This window comes from Camelina sativa, chromosome 5 (assembly GCF_030686135.1).
Source record: "Camelina sativa cultivar CO46 ecotype springtype chromosome 5, ASM3068613v1".
In the NCBI taxonomy this organism is placed as follows: Eukaryota; Viridiplantae; Streptophyta; class Magnoliopsida; order Brassicales; family Brassicaceae; genus Camelina; species Camelina sativa.
In genome coordinates, this window is record NC_141884.1 from 21609294 (window position 1) to 21628349 (window position 19056).

Sequence of the window (19056 nt, forward strand, 5' to 3'; positions counted from 1 at the left end):
CTCTTTAAGATTTTCGGAAATAAATTAAAGTTGCACCCACTATTTAACTTGTAACCAATTAATCTAACAATTAATCTATAACCTATTTGTAACCAACTTATTAAAATTATATAGTCTACAAAACAATGTTGTGTACTTCCGTTTTATTATAAAATGGATTTTAAATCTTATTATAAGAAAATATGAAAGAAAATTTTATATTTTAATGCGCCAAAAAAATGATGTGATTAAAATTAATGTTACAAAAATGATGTAATTACACCACTAATTTGCTTCATAAATTTTGTTGCAATAATACAACACATATAGCAATAAATTTATTCATTGTATATCTGTAATAATATTTGCTATACTTTTTATGTGGCAATAATTTGTAACAAATGAAAGTTGCAAAGATACGTTACAATTATACAACAAATTTACTACAAAAATAATGTTGCATTAATATGACAACATAGCAAGGAGTCTATTTATTGCAAATTTTGCAATATATGTGCAACAAATACCAATTTGCAACGCTCATATAGCAACAATAGAAAATGTGTCTCAGTTTTATTGCATTTTCAAATTTGCAACAAAATATGGAGTTATTGCAACAAATTTTAGTGTAGCTATGACTCTATTTTCTTGTAGTGCTATACTCTTCAGATCCAAGGTTGCCTTTCAAACTAGTAATAAAGAATTTACGAACAAGACATTTGGTTTTATTTTTACCAAAAACTGAATTACGAGATCATTTTCATGAGCAATAATAACACTATCCAAAAGGTATTTTGTATTCATTTATATTTTGTGCTAAAATAGAACGATGATTGGTGGAAACCAGTTTGTCAAAAAAAAAAAAAAGAAAAAAAGATTGGTGGAAACCAATAGACTTTTGATCATTCACTCGTGAAATTGAAATACTCAAGTTGTATAGTTATATATTAAGCAATCTTATTTCGATCTAAAATAATAAGAACAGACTAAACAACCGATCAAAAAGAAGTAATATAACCTTCAGGCATAACATATTAGAGTAACGCAGTCCATCAAAATTTATCAAAGAATCTTCATAAATAATCAACTAGACGCAATTTATTAAAGAAACAAATTGCAAAAACGTAAACAACCAGAAGTTATTAGAATATCTTCGTAGAAAATCATAATTACTTAAGTTACGAGTATACGACAAATCATATTTGAGATGATAATGTTTTATATTATTAATTAGCATAGTTGCCACTATCTTTTCAAATATGATTTCTTCTCTCTTAATCATAAATTAACGATATCTTCAACTCTTTGATAATTGGCCAAAATTAAACATGCATATTTCTTTTTGTTCTAAAAATATTTAAATATTAGCACAAATGACTATTTGTATAGAGAGCAAAATACGACATTTAAAGATTAAATAAAAAAAATTAAAGATAAAACTATTTTATTATTTTATTGACAAAATATTTGTTAAAATATTTATTCTACTTAAACGAATGGTATAAAAATAGGTCAACAGCTAAGTTTTAGTGAGATACAAATATTATTGGATATTATGTTGGTTAACTAAAAAAAATCAGTTAAAAGAAAGAGCCAACATTATAAGTTAGGCTCTTGGTGAATAAGTGAGTCGTTTATTGTAAGATTCTCTTCTTCTAATTTTGCCAAAAATATAGCATTTTTGGCAAAAATCCCTTTTAAATACTCAAATAAATCAAAACATCTTTCATACAAATATATATATATATATATATATATATATTGTTTCTCATTAGATTAGAAGTTTGCTATTAATCCTTTTTAATGCTCATTTAATTGACTAACTGTGATGATATTTATATAACATTTGAATTGTATTTGTTTTCTTTGTAAATTGCATTTTAAGTAAATTTTATCAAAAAAATATTTAAAATAAAAAGTTAGGGAGGACTCCGTAGACATCCATAGAGATGTTTCAAACTCCTTGGTAGACTTAGATGATCTATTATGAGTTATCAAGATAATATATATATATATATATATATTAGTATTTGTTCCGCCTTAATTACTAATGATATAGGAAAAAATATTGGTAAAATTAAAATTTAAAATAGAAAAATGACATGTCCTGTTTTGGATTAAGTCAAGTTCATAGCTTTGTTTCATATTACGTACATAAGGATATTAATCATTGGTTTTTGAAAGATAACAATAAGAATTCATTGTACACATGTGGTACAATTTACAAATAATAATAAAATGAATAAAATTAATTTAAAACAACTAACCTAAAAGTCTTCATTTGATAGAGTTTAGTATCAGTTCTTCTTGACTGAACCCCAACTAAAAAAACATAGAAAAAAAAAATCAACATTACTTTACTAAAACAATTTCATTTATGTTTGGTAACAAAAAAAAACCAAAAAAATATCAAAATACATATATATTTAAAAAGAATGATCTAAAATAAAATCTACTAAACAATAAAATGTTCTCGTCTCATTTGATTCAAAAAATCATTGCCAATAGTAATCTCTTCTCAATATTAGAAAATGTATTTCTAAGAAAAATGAATTAGAAAAAATGTCGACAACGTAAAAAAAAAATGTTGACAAAGAAAATAAAAATAGTGGGAAAAAAATAAAAAATAAAATAAAAATAGGAGTCTATGGAACTTATCCAACTTTTTAATAAGCAGAGGAAAGAAGAATGAACCAAACTCATTACTATTTAATTATATAAATTTTAAGTCTCTCTTCCCCCAGAATATCCCATTTCTCTGATTCCAATTCCTCTTTCGTCTCCCTCTACTTCGATTCCATACCTTTGATCGCCGGTGATCGGAGCAAACTCTCAAACCGTGACCGCCGGTGATTTTATTCCTTACCTTCCCTTTTTTTTTTGGTAAGCAGATTTGACTTTTGTTCCTTCACTCTTTTTTTTATTTTTCAGTTATTAGTACTACTTTCTCTTCTGATCTTTTTAACTGATTAAGCTATTGAGTCGCACGATCTGTTCTTCTTTGATTGCTTTCTTCTGATGCTTTGGGGGGTTTTAAGGGGGTTGTTGTGGAGTTTTTTTGGGTCGGGGTTTCTAAATTTGGTCTTTCAGTGATATGCAAAATAACTATGATCTGGATTTTTAGATTTTGTTTTTTGTTCGTGAAATAAGTTTTTTTTTAAAAAATCTCAGATTCTACAGTTCTAGTGATTGAACTGTTTGTGCGATGTTCAAACTGAAGATTATTTTGAGGACTTTTTGTAGATTTTTACTTAGTTTTTTTTTCTTTCATTTGTGTTGTGAGAAATTACAACAATCTGTGGTTCTGTTGTCATTTGAATTCAATCATCATCTCTGCTACTTGATGATGATCAAGTCACCATCTCTGTGTGTTTGTAATCTCTTCTATAACCTAATGAGTTCGTATAGTTTTGCAATTTTGAAACCTTGGAAGATTATTCTATCTTTTTTACGATAAGAAAAAATATAACTGGGAGTCTGGGTCTTTTTTTTTTTGGTTTTTTTAGAATCCTTCTAAATAACACCTCTAGAGGTGAGATTTGTTTATTGCAGTTTTTTCAAGTAAAAAGGTATCCAAAATCTCTCAAAATCAGTTTTTAGTACTTTTTGAAAAAAAAGTGTTAAATTTGAATAACAGTGGATTTGATATGACTTTTATAAATTCTTGATTGAATAACAAGAGATTGTGAGTTATTTTGAATGATTTTGTTAAAATGTCAAGTTGAATAACATGAGATTTGAGAAGGGATTTTAAAAACACAAGTTGAATAACACATGATTTTAAAAGAAACTCAAAATCTCTTAAAATCCATGTTTGAATACCCCCCTCTAATTCTGTAAAAAGCTTGAAATTTGACTGATTGGTCTGTGGATTCAAACTATATGATTTGTGATAAATTTCTCTTTTTTTTACTTGTAGGTATTTATAGCAGAGAGTTCTTTGGGAACTTGTTTTCATCATCTTGGTAGTATCTACCTTTTCATGATTTTTTTGTTGGAATAATGGGGTCAAAATCATTTGGAAATCTATTGGACTTGGCATCTGGGGATCTGTTGGACATGCCTACGACCCCTAGAGCTCTTCCAAGAGTGATGACTGTTCCTGGCATCATATCTGACGTCGATGGATATGGAATTACTGGTGGTGATTCAGATGTCATTTCGTTACCTTGCCGCGAGCGCAAGATCATTGTGGCCAACTTCCTTCCTTTAAATGGTAAAAAGGATTCAGAAACTGGAAAGTGGAAGTTCAGCCTCGACAATGATGCTCCCTTGTTACATCTGAAGGATGGTTTTTCTCCAGAGACAGAAGTCATTTATGTTGGATCGCTCAAGACACATGTTGATGTTTGTGAGCAAGACGAGGTTTCCCATAATCTGTTTGAGGAATTCAATTGCGTAGCGACTTTCCTCCCACAAGATGTGCATAAAAAATTCTATCTTGGCTTTTGTAAACAGCAGCTATGGCCACTTTTCCACTACATGTTGCCCATGTGCCCTGATCATGGTGAACGCTTTGATCGTGGTCTTTGGCAGGCTTATGTTTCTGCAAACAAAATATTTGCAGATAAGGTAATGGGCGTGATCAATCTTGAGGAAGATTATATCTGGATCCATGACTATCATTTAATGGTTCTCCCTACATTTTTGAGAAGGCGTTTCCACAGGGTTAAGCTTGGTTTCTTCCTCCACAGTCCATTCCCTTCTTCAGAAATTTATCGGACCTTGCCTGTTCGAGAGGAATTACTAAGAGGGCTCTTAAACTGTGACTTAATTGGTTTTCACACCTTTGATTATGCACGGCATTTCTTGTCTTGCTGCTGTAGAATGCTTGGATTGGAGTATGAATCTAAGAGAGGGCATATTGCTCTTGACTACTTGGGTCGTACAGTTTTCTTGAAGATTCTTCCTATAGGTATTCACATGGGAAGGCTGGAATCCGTTCTCAATCTTCCTGCTACAGCTGACAAACTGAAAGAGATTCAAGAGAAGTATCGGGGTAAAAAGGTAATTCTAGGAGTTGACGACATGGATATATTCAAAGGATTAAGTCTTAAAATACTGGCCTTTGAACACCTGCTACAGCAACATCCTAGGATGCTAGGGGAAGTAGTTCTTATTCAGATTGTGAACCCAGCCAGAGGCTCAGGTAAAGACGTTCAAGAAGCGAAGAAAGAAACGTATGATACTGTTAAAAGAATTAACGAGCGTTATGGTTCGCCTGATTATGAGCCAGTGGTTCTGATTGATCGTCCTGTTCCCCGGTTTGAGAAGTCTGCCTATTATGCCATGGCAGAATGCTGCATAGTCAATGCAGTGAGGGATGGGATGAACTTAGTTCCATACAAGTACACTGTTTGTCGGCAGGGAACTCCTATTATGGATAAGTTTCTGGGAATAAGTGATGATTCTCCTCGCACAAGCACGCTTGTTCTGTCTGAGTTCATTGGTTGCTCACCTTCTCTAAGTGGTGCGATTAGGGTTAATCCTTGGGACATTGATGCAGTAGCCGATTCAATATATTCTGCTATCACCATGTCTGATTTTGAGAAGCAACTACGACATAAAAAACACTTTCACTACATTAGTACACATGATGTGGCTTATTGGGCACGCAGCTTTTCGCAGGATTTGGAGAGGGCGTCTCGAGATCATTACAGTAAACGGTGCTGGGGTGTGGGTTGGGGTTTGGGTTTCAGGCTCGTCGCTCTCTCTCCTAATTTCAGAAGGCTATCCGTTGAGCAAACCGTTAGTGCTTACAGAAGATCGAGCAACAGAGCTATATTTCTTGATTATGATGGTACTTTAGTTCCTGAGACCTCGATCGTAAAGGACCCAAGTGCCGAAGTTATATCTGCGTTGAAGACACTGTGTAGTGATCCTAACAACACTATATTCATTGTTAGCGGGAGGGGGAAAGTTTCTTTGAGCGAGTGGCTTGCTCCTTGTAAGAATCTTGGAATAGCGGCTGAACACGGTTACTTCACAAGGTTAGTTACTGGTTTGTGTTAACTCACTTGTTGTGAAATTTTCCTGTGGGAAAGAAAAACTAAGAAGACAAACTTCGTAATGCAGGTGGAATAATTCTTCTGACTGGGTAACAAGCGGCTTATCCGATGACCTTGAGTGGAAGAAAGTTGTGGAACCTATTATGAGACTATATACAGAGACTACTGATGGATCCAATATAGAAGCGAAAGAGAGTGCTTTAGTCTGGCATCACCAAGATGCTGACCCAGACTTTGGTTCTTGTCAAGCCAAGGAACTACTGGACCATCTAGAAACCGTTCTTGTGAATGAACCGGTTGTTGTTCACAGAGGCCACCAAATCGTTGAAGTTAAGCCTCAGGTAAATAAATTTTCTCCACCCCATCTTGTGTTGATGAAAAATAAGGAACCCATGACACAATGATCCATAGAAAAACATCTCCAAATCTTTCTATGATTCATAATGTCTCTGTTCATTGTACTAAATTAAAGCATTCCTTATACTCTCTGGTTCATACGTAGTCTTAAGACTGAGATTTTTTCACTACAGGGAGTAAGCAAGGGTCTTGTCACCGGGAAAATTCTTAATAGAATGCTTGAAGATGGGAGTGTGCCAGATTTTGTGGTATGCATTGGGGATGACAGATCAGACGAGGAGATGTTTGAGAGCATATCAACAACCCTCTCAGCTCAATCATCGTCAATGTCTACAGAGATATTCGCGTGTACAGTGGGAAGAAAACCAAGCAAAGCCAAATACTTCCTCGATGAAGTAAGCGATGTGGTGAAATTGCTTCAAGGACTTGCCAACACTTCGAGCCCAAAACCTAGGTATACTTCTCATCTCAGAGTCTCCTTTGAAAGCGTGGTATGAGAAATCAGAGATCATTGGGGTTTAACCAAGTTATTTAGAAGGGAAATGTAATCTGAAATCATGATAAAAACATGATTTGTACATAGAAAACACTAAAAAAAACAAAACAAACAGAGAGACGAAACTTAAATTGTTGCGATTTGGGCCTGTGGTAGTTCGTTCAGGTTTGTACATGAACGTAATTTACGACTGAGCAAGTAACAGCTCTTTCCAATTGTGTTTGTATATATAATATTGTCTTGTGTATGATCTAAGTTTAATTTATGTTCTCCTTCAAAATCTGTTTCATCTGTGTTTTCATTAGTTCATCATATACATGTTTAACAAATAGATATTTTTTGTGTAGTTGTAGAGACAGATATAAAAGCTCTTCGTTGCCACTATAATTGTTTTACAATTTAAAAGCCAACGATATCGTATTACATGAAATTGGGAAATACAGACTATAAGACGTATATATATAGGATAAAATTTTGAAGAAAAGAGATCATTGAAGAAGAAGATAAAATCTTGCGCGAGCTAATGATTCATTTGAGCTCATATTTTTGTATGAAGATGATCATTATGTAATGGTACGACATGGACCCCAATTTGATGAAGCATCTTACCTACTGTTCCATGGAACCCGACGATCTTGTGATTTTCCTTCTCGAGTGTGAAGCTTGGCTTTGTCTCAAGTCCAAAGGGTTGAGAGGTTTTCATATTGGTCTTGAACCTAAGCATGCGTATAACTTTGGATTCAATTCCATCTAGGACAACATCATAGCTACCCTCGACTGATATCAAGTATTCACCCGGGTGCTTCAACTCAAACTACAAAAAAAAAAAAAGCCAGAAAATTCCAAGTAAATAAGTTGATAAAGACCACAAAGTTCATACGAAAACTGAAGTATAATCACCTCATCAACTCCAAGTAATGTCTTGCTCCCATGATCATCTCCGACCACAACCTGATTGTCCTTATCGTATAGAAACTTGACGAATGCAATACCCTTCTTGCTGTGCCCTATGTATATATTTCGAATACCATAAAAATCGCCATCGTCCCAAGAAGTTCCTCCATCACGACCTTTTGCTTCTACTTTTTCTACGCAGGGAAGAGGAGGCAGTGGACAGAAATATCCCCCAAGCGCATAGAGTTTACTACTAGATGACCGTCCATAGAACCCAACAAGACCACAACCTTTACTCTCAAGCACGAATGGACTATTGGTTGCTGTTCCAAATGTTGACGAAGTTCTCCCTTTCGATGTTTTGAAAGTCAGCGACGCAATGGGGGGGGTATCAGTAACTCGATTTTGTGAAGTCCCCTCAATACATGTGATAAATTCATTCGGATAGTCCACCACAAACTGCAATATACAAAAACCAAAAGCTTCATATAATCTATTCAACAACATACATACATATATATAAGTTGTAGGAAGTGTAACCTCTCCTTCTTCTTTAATCATTCTCCCATGCTCATGCTTTTCCATTTTGCCTTTGTTGTCATAGTCGAACTTGACACAATATACATTAGAGCTATCATAGTGAACGTACACCTTTCTTACGCCGTCAAAAGTACCATCATCCCAAGGATCATATGCACTAGTACCATATTCCAATTTAGTAAAAGGAGATGATTTAGTGAAATATGCTCCAAGAGAGTTTAGATTCTTGTCAGCATATCCATGAAATCCAATGATCTTGTTTCCATTGGCTGCAAGTGAAAACTTCTTTCCCTTGTTGTCTCCCATTAGTTCTGAAGTCTAGATATTAGTTTTGAATTCAATTCCTTGAATGACCCCGGGATCGCCTTCGTCATAGTAACCCTCAACAGAAACCAAATATTCCTTTGCCAGATGGTTAATCTCAAACTGCAAAACCAATAAAGTTGATGAAACAAAATACTACATTAATTAAGAAACTAATAATAAGATCATTAAAATCAAATTCCATATTAGACTCTTAGTTATTAAAAATTAAAATGAAAAAGAAATCTATATTAGACTCTTAGTTTAAAAAAAAAAAATTAAAAAGAAATCCATACTAGACTCTTAGTTTTAAAAAATAAAAAATAAAAAAATAAAATCCATATTAGACGTACCAGCTCCGTGAAGCCTTTACCGCTGACACCATGGGCTGGCCGAGCTACATGTTTCCCATCATTGATATAATCAAACTTGATGAATTGTATACCACCACAACCACCTCGTACATGTATTTTTGTAACACCTTCATGGTCAGCTCCATCGTCCCACTCATTGCCTCCTTTTCCACCTTTTGCTTCTATTGATCTACTTGGAGTAATCCAAGTGAAGTATGCTCCAAGAGAGTTGAGTTGAGTTTGGTAAGATCCATGAAACCCGATGATCTTCTTTCCCTCCACAGCTAGTGAAAACTTGGCATTACTTCCTTTTGGATATCCTATCAGCTCAGAAATCCTCAAGTTGGTTTTGAATTGAAGTCCTACAATCGCATTCGACTTAGGTTCGTAATAACCCTCGACAGATTCAAGTTGTTCATCATTTTCATGGTCAATCTCAAACTGCATTATATGGTGAAACAAATTCAGATCACGATCAAGAGTATATCACTTGTGCGCTCTTGGTATAGTCGAACCGGATGTACCTTATGCCTCCAGGGTCACCTCTTACATATATTTTTGATACGTCAAAAGATGTGTTTATGTCTATACTTAAATGTTTATACATATAAAATGTTTTCATGTTACGATAATAAATATGTGAAACAAAACTTGAAAAAAAATAATGCTGTAATCAACAGATTTTGAGAACTGATTATGCTGTAATCAAAACTTGAAACATTTATCAACATTTCGAAATAACAACAACAACAACTAGTTTCGGGAAAACAAAAAAAAATTCTTTATATCACATTGTTTATTTGGGCTTAGCAACATTATTGGGCTTTGTTTGGCTCATTTATAATGAAGAAGTAGTTAGTTCAGTGAAAAATCCCAAAGAAACCTAGCCGTCGTCACCGTCACCGTCTCCGTCGAATTCCCCATTACTTACGGCCTCCGCGAGCTCTTTACTCTTCTTCATACACTCTCTTGCCCTGTTTTTTTTTTGTTCTTCGCTACAACAGCTTTTGTGTATCAGTTCCAGTTCTTTCTTTTATTTAGGTAAGCTTTTGTATTCCTTGACACTTCGTTGATGATGCACATTCTCAAATTTTTGCGTATCAGTTTCAGTGTATTTGGGATTTTTGCGTCAATGGAACTAAAAAAAAACTTTCTTTTTGCCTTCCAAGGACGATGAGACTGTCACTATAAGATAGAAGTTGTGTCTGTCTTCTTCTGTATACTTTAGCTTTATTGGTTTTGATGATTCTCTTATTTTTGTGACATGAAGCAGAGAGACATAAACATAAACATGGGGTTACCAGATTCATCACAAGACTTGTCGACAGAGATGGAAGTTGATGCGTTCAGACGAATCTTTCCTCTTCGTTTCTTTGAGCGTCATCTCTCTGAATCTCTTCGACCTGATGCTAGACCACTTGGGAAAGCCAGAGACACCATTGTTAACCCTGGTAAAATAATATATAACTTAACTTTGATCAAAGTTAAGTTGTTTGAAACATGTCACCTTGTTTGTATTTTCTTTGTGTGTATAGGACTTGTTTCAACCGCTGATGGATCTGCTCTTGCCAAGATTGGTTCCACTGTAAGCCCCACCGCCTTAACGACGTTTCGGTTAGATTCGTATAGTCAGCAATGTTACAAAGTTTATCCTTTTTCTTGTTTATAGACTATGCTTGCTGCTATTAGAATGGAAGTTATGACTCCTTCTACAGACTCACCAGATGAAGGATGCATAGGTTCTTTATTATACCCCTGACTTTGTCTTTGTTCTATGTGATTTTGTGTTTCATTTTGTGACTGACTTGTTCCTTTTGTTAGCTCTTGAGTTCCACATGCCTCCTATTTGTTCTCCCACTGTTCGTCCTGGAAGACCAGCTGACGCTGCTCCCGTTATTTCAAAGCGTTTGTCTGATACTATTCTAAGGTGTGTTTCGATTTGATCTTTCTACTCATTCTCGTTGGGCATCAAATACAATAGTGTTCCTTTCTAAATGTGTCCCTTCGTTACAGTTCTGGAATGATTGATCTTAAAGAACTGTGCTTAGTTAGTGGAAAAGCTGCTTGGATGGGTTATCTGGTGAGTGCATATGTATCTAGCTATTGGTTTTAGGGAAGTATCTCTTTGAAAGTTATTGAATTAGTGAGGTCTTATAGTATATTTATGAACGTTGTTGCTCTCTAAACTTTCTCATAGGACATATATTGCCTAAATGCTGATGGTGCCCTTTTCGATGCTGCTCTTCTTTCTGCTGTTGCAGCCTTTTCGAATTGTAAGTTCCTTCTTTGTCCTTTTCCTTTAGTTTGCTTCACAGCTCTTGTAGAACTCCTTAAGACTAAACCCTTCAATTCTTCCCTGCACAATACCAGTTTACATATTCAGATTAATATTCTTCCTCTGATGCATAAGAGATCCTTTGTATTGGCAGTGGAAATCCCAGTTGTTGCTCTGAATGACAATGGAAGAATAGTTGCCATCAGTGGAGGAAAAGATGAAGACAATGCTTCGATCATCGAGAAAAAAGCAGTGAACAAGGAGAAGAGAAAACTTACACTTAAGAACATCCCTTTCTCTTTAACTTGTATACTCCACAAGAAGTACATCTTAGCAGATCCAACAACTGAAGAAGAGTCGATCATGGACACTCTTGTGACTGTTGTTTTAGATTCCTCGGATCAAATGGTTTCTCTCTACAAATCAGGAGGAACCGTTCTTGCCTACTCATCAGCCGTCAAGGTGAGAGTTTGTTCAGCTTTCTCTTATATTAATCCACCACTTGATTTACACCGCCTTATGGGTTTTGCATTGCGTAGAGCTGTGTGGAGTTAGCAAGGAAGAGAGCAAAGGAGCTTAAGCAGATTCTGGGGGAGATGGATATCGACTAATATGTCAGATGGAATGTGAAAATTTTCAGAACATTGTTTAGAAGAATTTTGTGTTACATAATTTTAATCAGACTACCAAAACCCCCAGTTAGTGCCAAAGGAAGAAGCTCTTCATCATTTTTGTTTCACTGTGTTACTGGTTTTGTTTCTGTTAATGTTAGTGTTAACTGTGAAGCGTGCGATTATATACTTTTTCCATTTCAAACGAATTGAAAACTGAACCGAAATATGCATAACATAATTGGATTTTATACAAATGCTCAAACCAGACGCAATTAACCAAAAATATCAAGATTCTTAGTGTTTTTGAGAGCAAGTTTGTATAATGACTAGGTGCAAGGTTTTTGCCCTCGACTCTAATACTTGGAGATACGTAGATCCGCCTAACTGTCAAGTTTCCTATGAGCACCCTATAATTCACTTGGATGGAGTGCTTTATTGCTTCCGCTACGACATTATGGAAGACAATAGACAGTACTGTCACAAGAAGCTACTAGCTTTTGATCTTCACACAGAGACGTTTCAAAGCTTTCCGGTTACACCAGATGTCGGGTCTAGATACTTACATGAATTAAGCATGTGCGCTCTTAATCATCGTCTATGCATCTTCGGGAGTGCTCCTAATGTAAACAGGGAGGACCTTTTCTTCAAAATTTGGGGTCTAGACATAAAAAAGGGATCACTGGAGATCATGTATTCCATTGAATATTCTTGCCTCCCGCCTGAAGTCGACCGTATGAAAATGATTCCAGTGGCAACTATCAACAATTATCTTATCCTTTCAAATCTTTCTCATACCATCTGGGTTTTCTACGGTTCCAAAACCCACATTTTTCATGGCAACCATTCTTCTGGTAGATATTTCATGTCTTTTTTTGAGACGCTAGTCTCTCTCTACCAATAATTCTTATGACGTTAATAAAATTAGCTATCGAGCCCCGTGATATCACGGAGAAATTCATTTTAATAAAATATTTATTACAAAATTTCTTTAATATATTTTTATTAAATTATGATAAAATAAATTCCAAAAATACAACTCTTAAAAATATTTTGAGCAATATTCTTAAAAATAAATTTATTTTTACATGTGATTAACGGAAATTTTATGTTGACGTATCGTTCTCAATGTTTAAGTCTATTTAATTAGTGGGTTACCCTTTGACTAGAATATTTACAGATTTTGTCATTGATGTAATTTACATATATTTCACTCAATTATTCTAAGAAAAATTACAATTAAAATATGCAAATGAGGGATACAAATCTTTACGATTAAATAAATAAAAATTAGTGCTATAAACATATGATAGGTAGTTGTATTTTTAAAATAATTTTTAATGTAATTAAATCCCCATATTTTATTTTATTCTGTTTTCTATTTTAATATTATATAATTAATTAATTATTTGTTGCCTACAATTATACATTTGAAGATAAGTAGATTCTTATATTTATTCCCACATAGTTATATAGTTAAACATATTTATATCTATAAATGCTTATATGTTTACATATGACATCACCATATAGAGTGTTAATTTGAAAGAAATGTAAAATTATTTATTTCGTAGTTTTGAACTCTAATTTTTTTTTGATAGTTTATTTGATTTATCAGTTTAAATATCTTTCTTTTTTTTGTTTTAATTGTTAAAAACATGAATACATTTTATAAAAACACTATAAATTTCCAAAATAATCGTATTAAAAGTTGAAAGGATATTAAAAATTAATTGAGACCACTCATAAAATGACATAATGTTAATTCGTTCAAATTAAATATTTGAATTCAATTAAATTAATTATTTAAAATGTTTCATATAACTCAAATATATTTTTATAAATGAATATGTTTACATATTTATATTAATGAATATGTTTACATATTTATATTTCCGAAATCAATAAATCAAAGTTTATTAAAGTAATAACCTTATTTCTTTTAGACATAAGCCTTGTTCGTTTGTGAGTCTCAGCGACACCTTCTAACGACTGTAATTATAGTGCAATTTTCTCTTTTAATCATTTCCATCAATATATTCTGTGAATCAGTGCACCGTGTTTCTGTCGCTGTTTTTTTCGGCGATGTATTTAAGCGATACAAGTGTCGATTTTCTTCATCTCTCTGACTATATTTAGTCGCTGGTTTTTAAAATTATTAAAGAATTAGTGTTAAGAATAAGAATATTACCAATCAATCTCAAATTTAAATATAAGTAAACAAAAATTATCACACATTTCACTTATAACTCACTTATAATATACATTAATAAAAATGAATATATCTATATTCATAGAGGTGGAATTGTAGATGAATATATAATACAAACAACTATCATTTTGTAGACAAAACATATGATATATACAAAAGTCTAAAGTCACTAAATATTTTGACAATTCTAATAGATTATATAGATAGTTAATCCAATATTAAATGTACTTACTACTTATTTTTCTCCGTACAAGATGTTGGTTATTTATCTATTTTTTTGTAAAGGTAAAAAAAATTATGAGTGAAAAAATACAAACAGATTTATAATCTAAATGACTTCATTAAAAAATTAAAACTTTGGGAAGTGTCTTTAGTCAAGTGGTTACAGCACCACCTCTGCGACCGATCCTACTGGAGTTCGACTCCACTAAGTCGCGTTACTCCGCGTAGTAGGGCTTGGCTATGAATCGGGCCTTGTCGATTCAATGATGCCAAAAAAAAAAAAAATTTAAACTTTATTTTTAAGAAAAATCTATAAACTTTTAGTTAAATCAATAATCCTTACAAAAAAATTCATTCTTATAATAATATCTATTTAGTCATTTTAAAAAATACTTGCAAATGGTTGATTATTAAAAATTTGGAACAATTGAAATATTAATATAAATAAATGAAAACAATGTTTTCTAAGTAACTTACACATAAATAGGATTGCACTTACATGATTAGTAAATGAAAGCAGAGTTTATCCGAGTGATGTGACCTTAAATATTAAATTTACCAAATGTTTCAATGCTTCAATTAAACGGTTAGGATAATTTCTTTTAATATGTTTTAATAAATAGATAATTTATGAAGAATTATACTTAGTTAAAAATGTGAACATTTGAATAGATACAACTGTTCGGAAAAGTTACAACTGTTCGTAAGAGACACAAGTTTACAGTCAACATACATTTATAATTTTTCAAAAAGACGCACCAATATATTTTTTTGTCAAAAAAATAGAAATTAATTTTTTTATGAAAGTCATAATGAAAAGACGCAATTGTTTTTCGCATTTATTCAGCTTGCTGTCATCATATGTTAAAAAGAAAGTTTAAAAATTTCCCAAAAGAAGAACAAATATATATAATCCTAAAGACATGTACATTTGAACTCAAAGGAAAGTTTGAAATTGTTACAAAAGAAGAACATATATAGATTACTAAAGATATGAATATTTGATTAGACAGGATTGCTAAAGAGTGAACATTTGAATAAATACAATTGTTCGTAAAAAACACAACTGTTTGTAAAATACATAACTTCACATTCAACCGATGCAACTTTCTATAGAGACGCAACCGTATAAATTTCTGCAGATCAATTAGTGACAGCTTGTCATGTGGGAAGGTTGTTAAAGGGTGGGGACCAGGGTTCGAGGAACGCCTGGCGCACCAATAACCTACTGGTGGATTTGGATGTCCACAGTGATGGGTTAGGATCGATGCCCTGCAGGGCCAGCTTGGAATCCGTTGGGACGGCTAGCGGGGGGCTAGCAGGGTCTACGGACGGTCTGTTGCGGCAGCTAACGGGGTGCTAGTGGGTTCCGTGGGACGGGTTGTCACAACCTTCAACAGATGCAACTTTCTAAAGAGACGCAACCATATAATTTTTTTGTCAAAAGAATAATTAAATAATAATTTTTTTGAATGAAAAGTCACGATGAAAAGATGCAACTGAATTTTTTTAATGAAAAGTCATGATTTTTTTAATAAAAGATCAAGATGAAAAGACGCAACTCTTCTTCCCATTTATTCATATTGCTAATCTTATATACAAATGTCTTAGTATTTATTCATATTGCTAATATTATATACAAAAGTCTTCGCATTTATTCATATTGCTAATATTATATACAAAAGTCACAACTGTTTTTGAGATACACAACTCTATACTCAACAGATACAACTTTCTAAAGAGACGCAACCATATAATTTTTTTGTCAAAAGAATAATTAAATAATACTTTTTTTTAATGAAAAATCACGATAAAAAGATGCAACTGGATTTTTTTAATGAAAAGTCACGATGAAAAGATGCGACTGTTCTTCGCATTTATTCAGATTGCTATTATTATATAGATTTATTAGCTTTTGACATTCAAAATAAACTACCAAATTATTATCTAAACTAGGTACTGAACTCATTTAAATAAAATATTCATAACAGAATTTCTTTAATATATATATTTATTAAGTTATTTAATAATAGATTCGAAAAATACAATTTTTAAAAATATTTCTTATATGTTTATTGAGAAATATTTTTAAAAAACAACTTTATTTTTACATGTGATTAACAGAAATTTCACGTTGACGTGTCTTTTTCAGTGAACTTTTAAATTCATTTCATTAGTGGGTTACCCTTGACAAGAATATTTACAAATTTTGCCATTTGTGTAACTTACACATATCTCACTCATTTATTTAAAAAAAAATTACAATTAAAATATTCAAATAAGGGATACAAATCTTTACGAATAAATAAATAATAAATAATGCTATAAACATATGATAGGTGGTTGCATTTTTTTCTATAATATACAATATACTTAAATCCAAATATTTTATTTGGTTCTGTTTTTTGTTTCAATATTATATATATAAATAATTATTAGTTGGCTACAATTATACATTTGAACATATGTATATCCTTATCACATAATTATATAGTTAAATATGTTTATATCTGTAAATGTTCATATGTTGGTATATGATATCTCCATAAAAAGTGTTAATTTGAAAGAAATGTAAAATTATTTATTTTCTAAATTTCATATGAAAGACCTGTGATTCAACATCAGGTCTAGTATTTCCTCACGAAGCACCAGTCAAATATAAGAACTCAATAATCTCTTCCCATTTTGGGTTTGCAGTCATTGTAATAAACAAATCTGAGTTTCCAAAACAGCGATAAAGAGCCATAGCATCTAGATATATTTCAGCCATGTATCTTGGACTACCTGTATGGGAAGATGGCAACACTATACGCTTGCCAATACGTCGTTGATCATTGTCACCTCTAGTTACAACATCTCTAACATTATCATATACATCAGCTCTTATTGTTTTTTGATTTAATCTTATACACTGTAAAGGGTATATGATTCTATTGTTGTATAAGCATCTACTACTATGCCCTAGAGTTTTCTCTTAGGCACGAAACCCAAGGCGCCATTTCTTCAATGAAATGAGCTGCTTCTTCCAGCGATGCTTCTCTGGTAATCTCCTCTCCTGAATCGTTTTTGCTAAGGCGTGATCTCTCTTTGGTGGATCTCTTTTACCGCTTTCCAGCGAGGTTTTTCACAGGAGATGACTTCCTTGATCTTGTCTACTTAGAGCCACTCTCGTCACTTACTGATGTCTTTGGTCGCCTTCCTCGTTCTGAGGTCCCTTCTTACACCACCGTCGGAGCCTCCATCTTTTCCGACTCCACCAGAACCACCAGAACCACCGGATCCACCGGACCCTCAGATATATTTTTCCTTTGTTGAATATCTTGCCCAGCTGCTGAGTCTCTCTTCCTTCAGAGCGTGTGACTCGCTCGTCGTCCTTCTCTCCTCCGCCATACTTAGCTTCTGTCGCCGGCGAATCCATCCTTCCAACTACTGATGCTTCCCATTGAGTCTCCCTTTGCAAGCTGGGTTTCCCTCACCTTACCTCCCATGATATTCCCCCAAGTATGGTCTCACTCTTCCTCTAACTCCTCTAAGATGGAAAGGTTTGTGGCTCTGGTTTTGTGGAATTCGAATGTAGCTCCTTTGATTTTAATGGGATTATATACTCTTTTATCTACTTTAGTACCGTTTTGCAGCACCTTTATTGCTTTGATGCGATCATTTACCTTAGTATGTGGATTCTATCTCAACTTGGCTTTGTTAAAACTTGTCTTCTATCAGCTTGGACAAAGTGCTTTGAGTCTAGGTAACCGACCAGTTCACCTGGTTCATCGTGGCTTTTGTAGCTCTCATCTCTCCATTATGGAGCCTTTTATCCTCCCATTTACTTCACTAGTGTTTATTGGTAGTGTTACAGGGAGCATTGTGTTAACCGTTTTGCTTAGAAGCAGGGATTGTTTTTCAAGACTGTTCTCTTTCAGCATTTACTGACTGTTTAACGTTAGTCACATTGGATGCTTTGTTCCCTCCTTGTGGTTTCAGTAAGGACTTCCAAGCTAAAAAGGCTTGCTTTATTGAATGCTCTTGGTTTGATGCTTCTTTGGCTGAACTTTAGTTTCTCTTCCCAAAATTCCCTCTTGTTTGGAGTGGTTTAGATGCTCATGACTTGTCGGTATTGCAAGGTTCCTCCTCCTAGCTGATGGTCCCCTCTACCTATGTCGTAGAGTTTTTAACTCTTCAGGATATTATGGATGCAATCTATCAAAAAACTGTTGAGGTTTTACTTGTTTGTTGGTCTCTTATGTTTTCTTCGTATGATTTGTATCGTGTCTATTCCTTGTTTAACTATCTTTTAATGGCGTTTTTGGCATTTGTTGCTTTCTTTTCCTTTGCTTTGGATGTACTTCCTCTTTGTTAGAGGTTGAGACTCTTTAATTTAATTATAATGAAATGTGTGCCCAATAAAAAGTATCTACTATAAATTGATAAAACACTCTCCCACTTCTATCTATGGTCGAATATACACACAACGTGAATGTATAAGGTACATGTAATATTCTCTCATTGATATAAATTCTCTTTATCCTTTTTCCAATTAAAGTACTTTTATATCGTATGCCTCCAAAAAATCCAATTTTACCATATGAAGTGACCTTAGTGCAATGGCAGAAGGTAAGTCTAATTGTAGAAGACACCATCACACCCGGGATCGAGTCCCGGTTCCTACGAATGTAGAAATTTGACTAATAGGCCGGCCAGTTGTGGCCCAATGGTTGACAAAAAAATAATAATAATAATAATGGATATTGAAAACTCATATAAAGTGGATGTGTACTCCAAATTCGTTTTAAACTTCCAGATTTCAGT

General features: G+C 33.4%; 3 protein-coding genes and 2 pseudogenes across 6 annotated transcripts; 4 read left to right on the top strand and 1 right to left on the bottom strand.

Moving 5' to 3' along the window:
• Positions 1-2612: 2612 nt before the first annotated feature.
• LOC104787144 (putative alpha,alpha-trehalose-phosphate synthase [UDP-forming] 10) lies at positions 2613-7120 on the top strand. The gene is made up of 4 exons (XM_010512669.3): positions 2613-2862; positions 3899-5969; positions 6055-6328; positions 6518-7120. The coding sequence occupies exons 2-4, from the start codon at positions 3982-3984 to the stop codon at positions 6839-6841; spliced, it is 2586 nt and encodes an 861-aa protein (XP_010510971.1). The 5' UTR covers positions 2613-2862; positions 3899-3981; the 3' UTR covers positions 6842-7120.
• Positions 7121-7378: 258 nt separating this feature from the next.
• On the bottom strand, positions 7379-9854 carry LOC104789353 (jacalin-related lectin 17-like; annotated as a pseudogene).
• Positions 9742-11990, top strand: LOC104787145 (uncharacterized). Of its 4 annotated transcripts, none has more exons than XM_087450547.1 (9): positions 9751-9971; positions 10201-10381; positions 10466-10515; positions 10600-10669; positions 10752-10857; positions 10944-11010; positions 11128-11203; positions 11360-11667; positions 11745-11990. In XM_087450547.1, the coding sequence occupies exons 2-9, from the start codon at positions 10222-10224 to the stop codon at positions 11814-11816; spliced, it is 909 nt and encodes a 302-aa protein (XP_087306673.1). In that variant the 5' UTR covers positions 9751-9971; positions 10201-10221; the 3' UTR covers positions 11817-11990. The 4 variants fall into 4 exon arrangements, with proteins under 4 accessions (XP_010510972.1, XP_087306673.1, XP_019101516.1 ...); XM_010512671.3 differs by having other exon boundaries at positions 9791-9971; positions 10204-10381; XM_010512670.3 differs by having other exon boundaries at positions 9742-9971; positions 10201-10515.
• Positions 11991-12075: 85 nt separating this feature from the next.
• LOC147944136 (putative F-box/kelch-repeat protein At1g12870) lies at positions 12076-12720 on the top strand. Its single transcript, XM_087450548.1, has one exon. The coding sequence runs from the start codon at positions 12142-12144 to the stop codon at positions 12718-12720; it is 579 nt and encodes a 192-aa protein (XP_087306674.1). The 5' UTR covers positions 12076-12141.
• A 4962-nt stretch (positions 12721-17682) lies between these two features.
• Positions 17683-18304, top strand: LOC147944137 (uncharacterized; annotated as a pseudogene).
• The last annotated feature ends 752 nt before the right edge of the window (positions 18305-19056 follow it).

Coding starts and splice junctions, on each gene's coding strand:
- LOC147944136 (XM_087450548.1), top strand. CDS start 12,142: ATGACTAGGTGCAAGGTTTTTGCCCTCGACTCTAATACTTGGAGATAC.
- LOC104787145 (XM_010512670.3), top strand. CDS start 10,222: ATGGGGTTACCAGATTCATCACAAGACTTGTCGACAGAGATGGAAGTT. Junction 10,516..10,599: donor TTGCCAAGATTGGTTCCACT/GTAAGCCCCACC, acceptor TCTTGTTTATAG/ACTATGCTTGCTGCTATTAG. Junction 11,668..11,744: donor CCTACTCATCAGCCGTCAAG/GTGAGAGTTTGT, acceptor TGCATTGCGTAG/AGCTGTGTGGAGTTAGCAAG.
- LOC104787144 (XM_010512669.3), top strand. CDS start 3,982: ATGGGGTCAAAATCATTTGGAAATCTATTGGACTTGGCATCTGGGGAT. Junction 5,970..6,054: donor GAACACGGTTACTTCACAAG/GTTAGTTACTGG, acceptor TTCGTAATGCAG/GTGGAATAATTCTTCTGACT. Junction 6,329..6,517: donor TCGTTGAAGTTAAGCCTCAG/GTAAATAAATTT, acceptor TTTTCACTACAG/GGAGTAAGCAAGGGTCTTGT.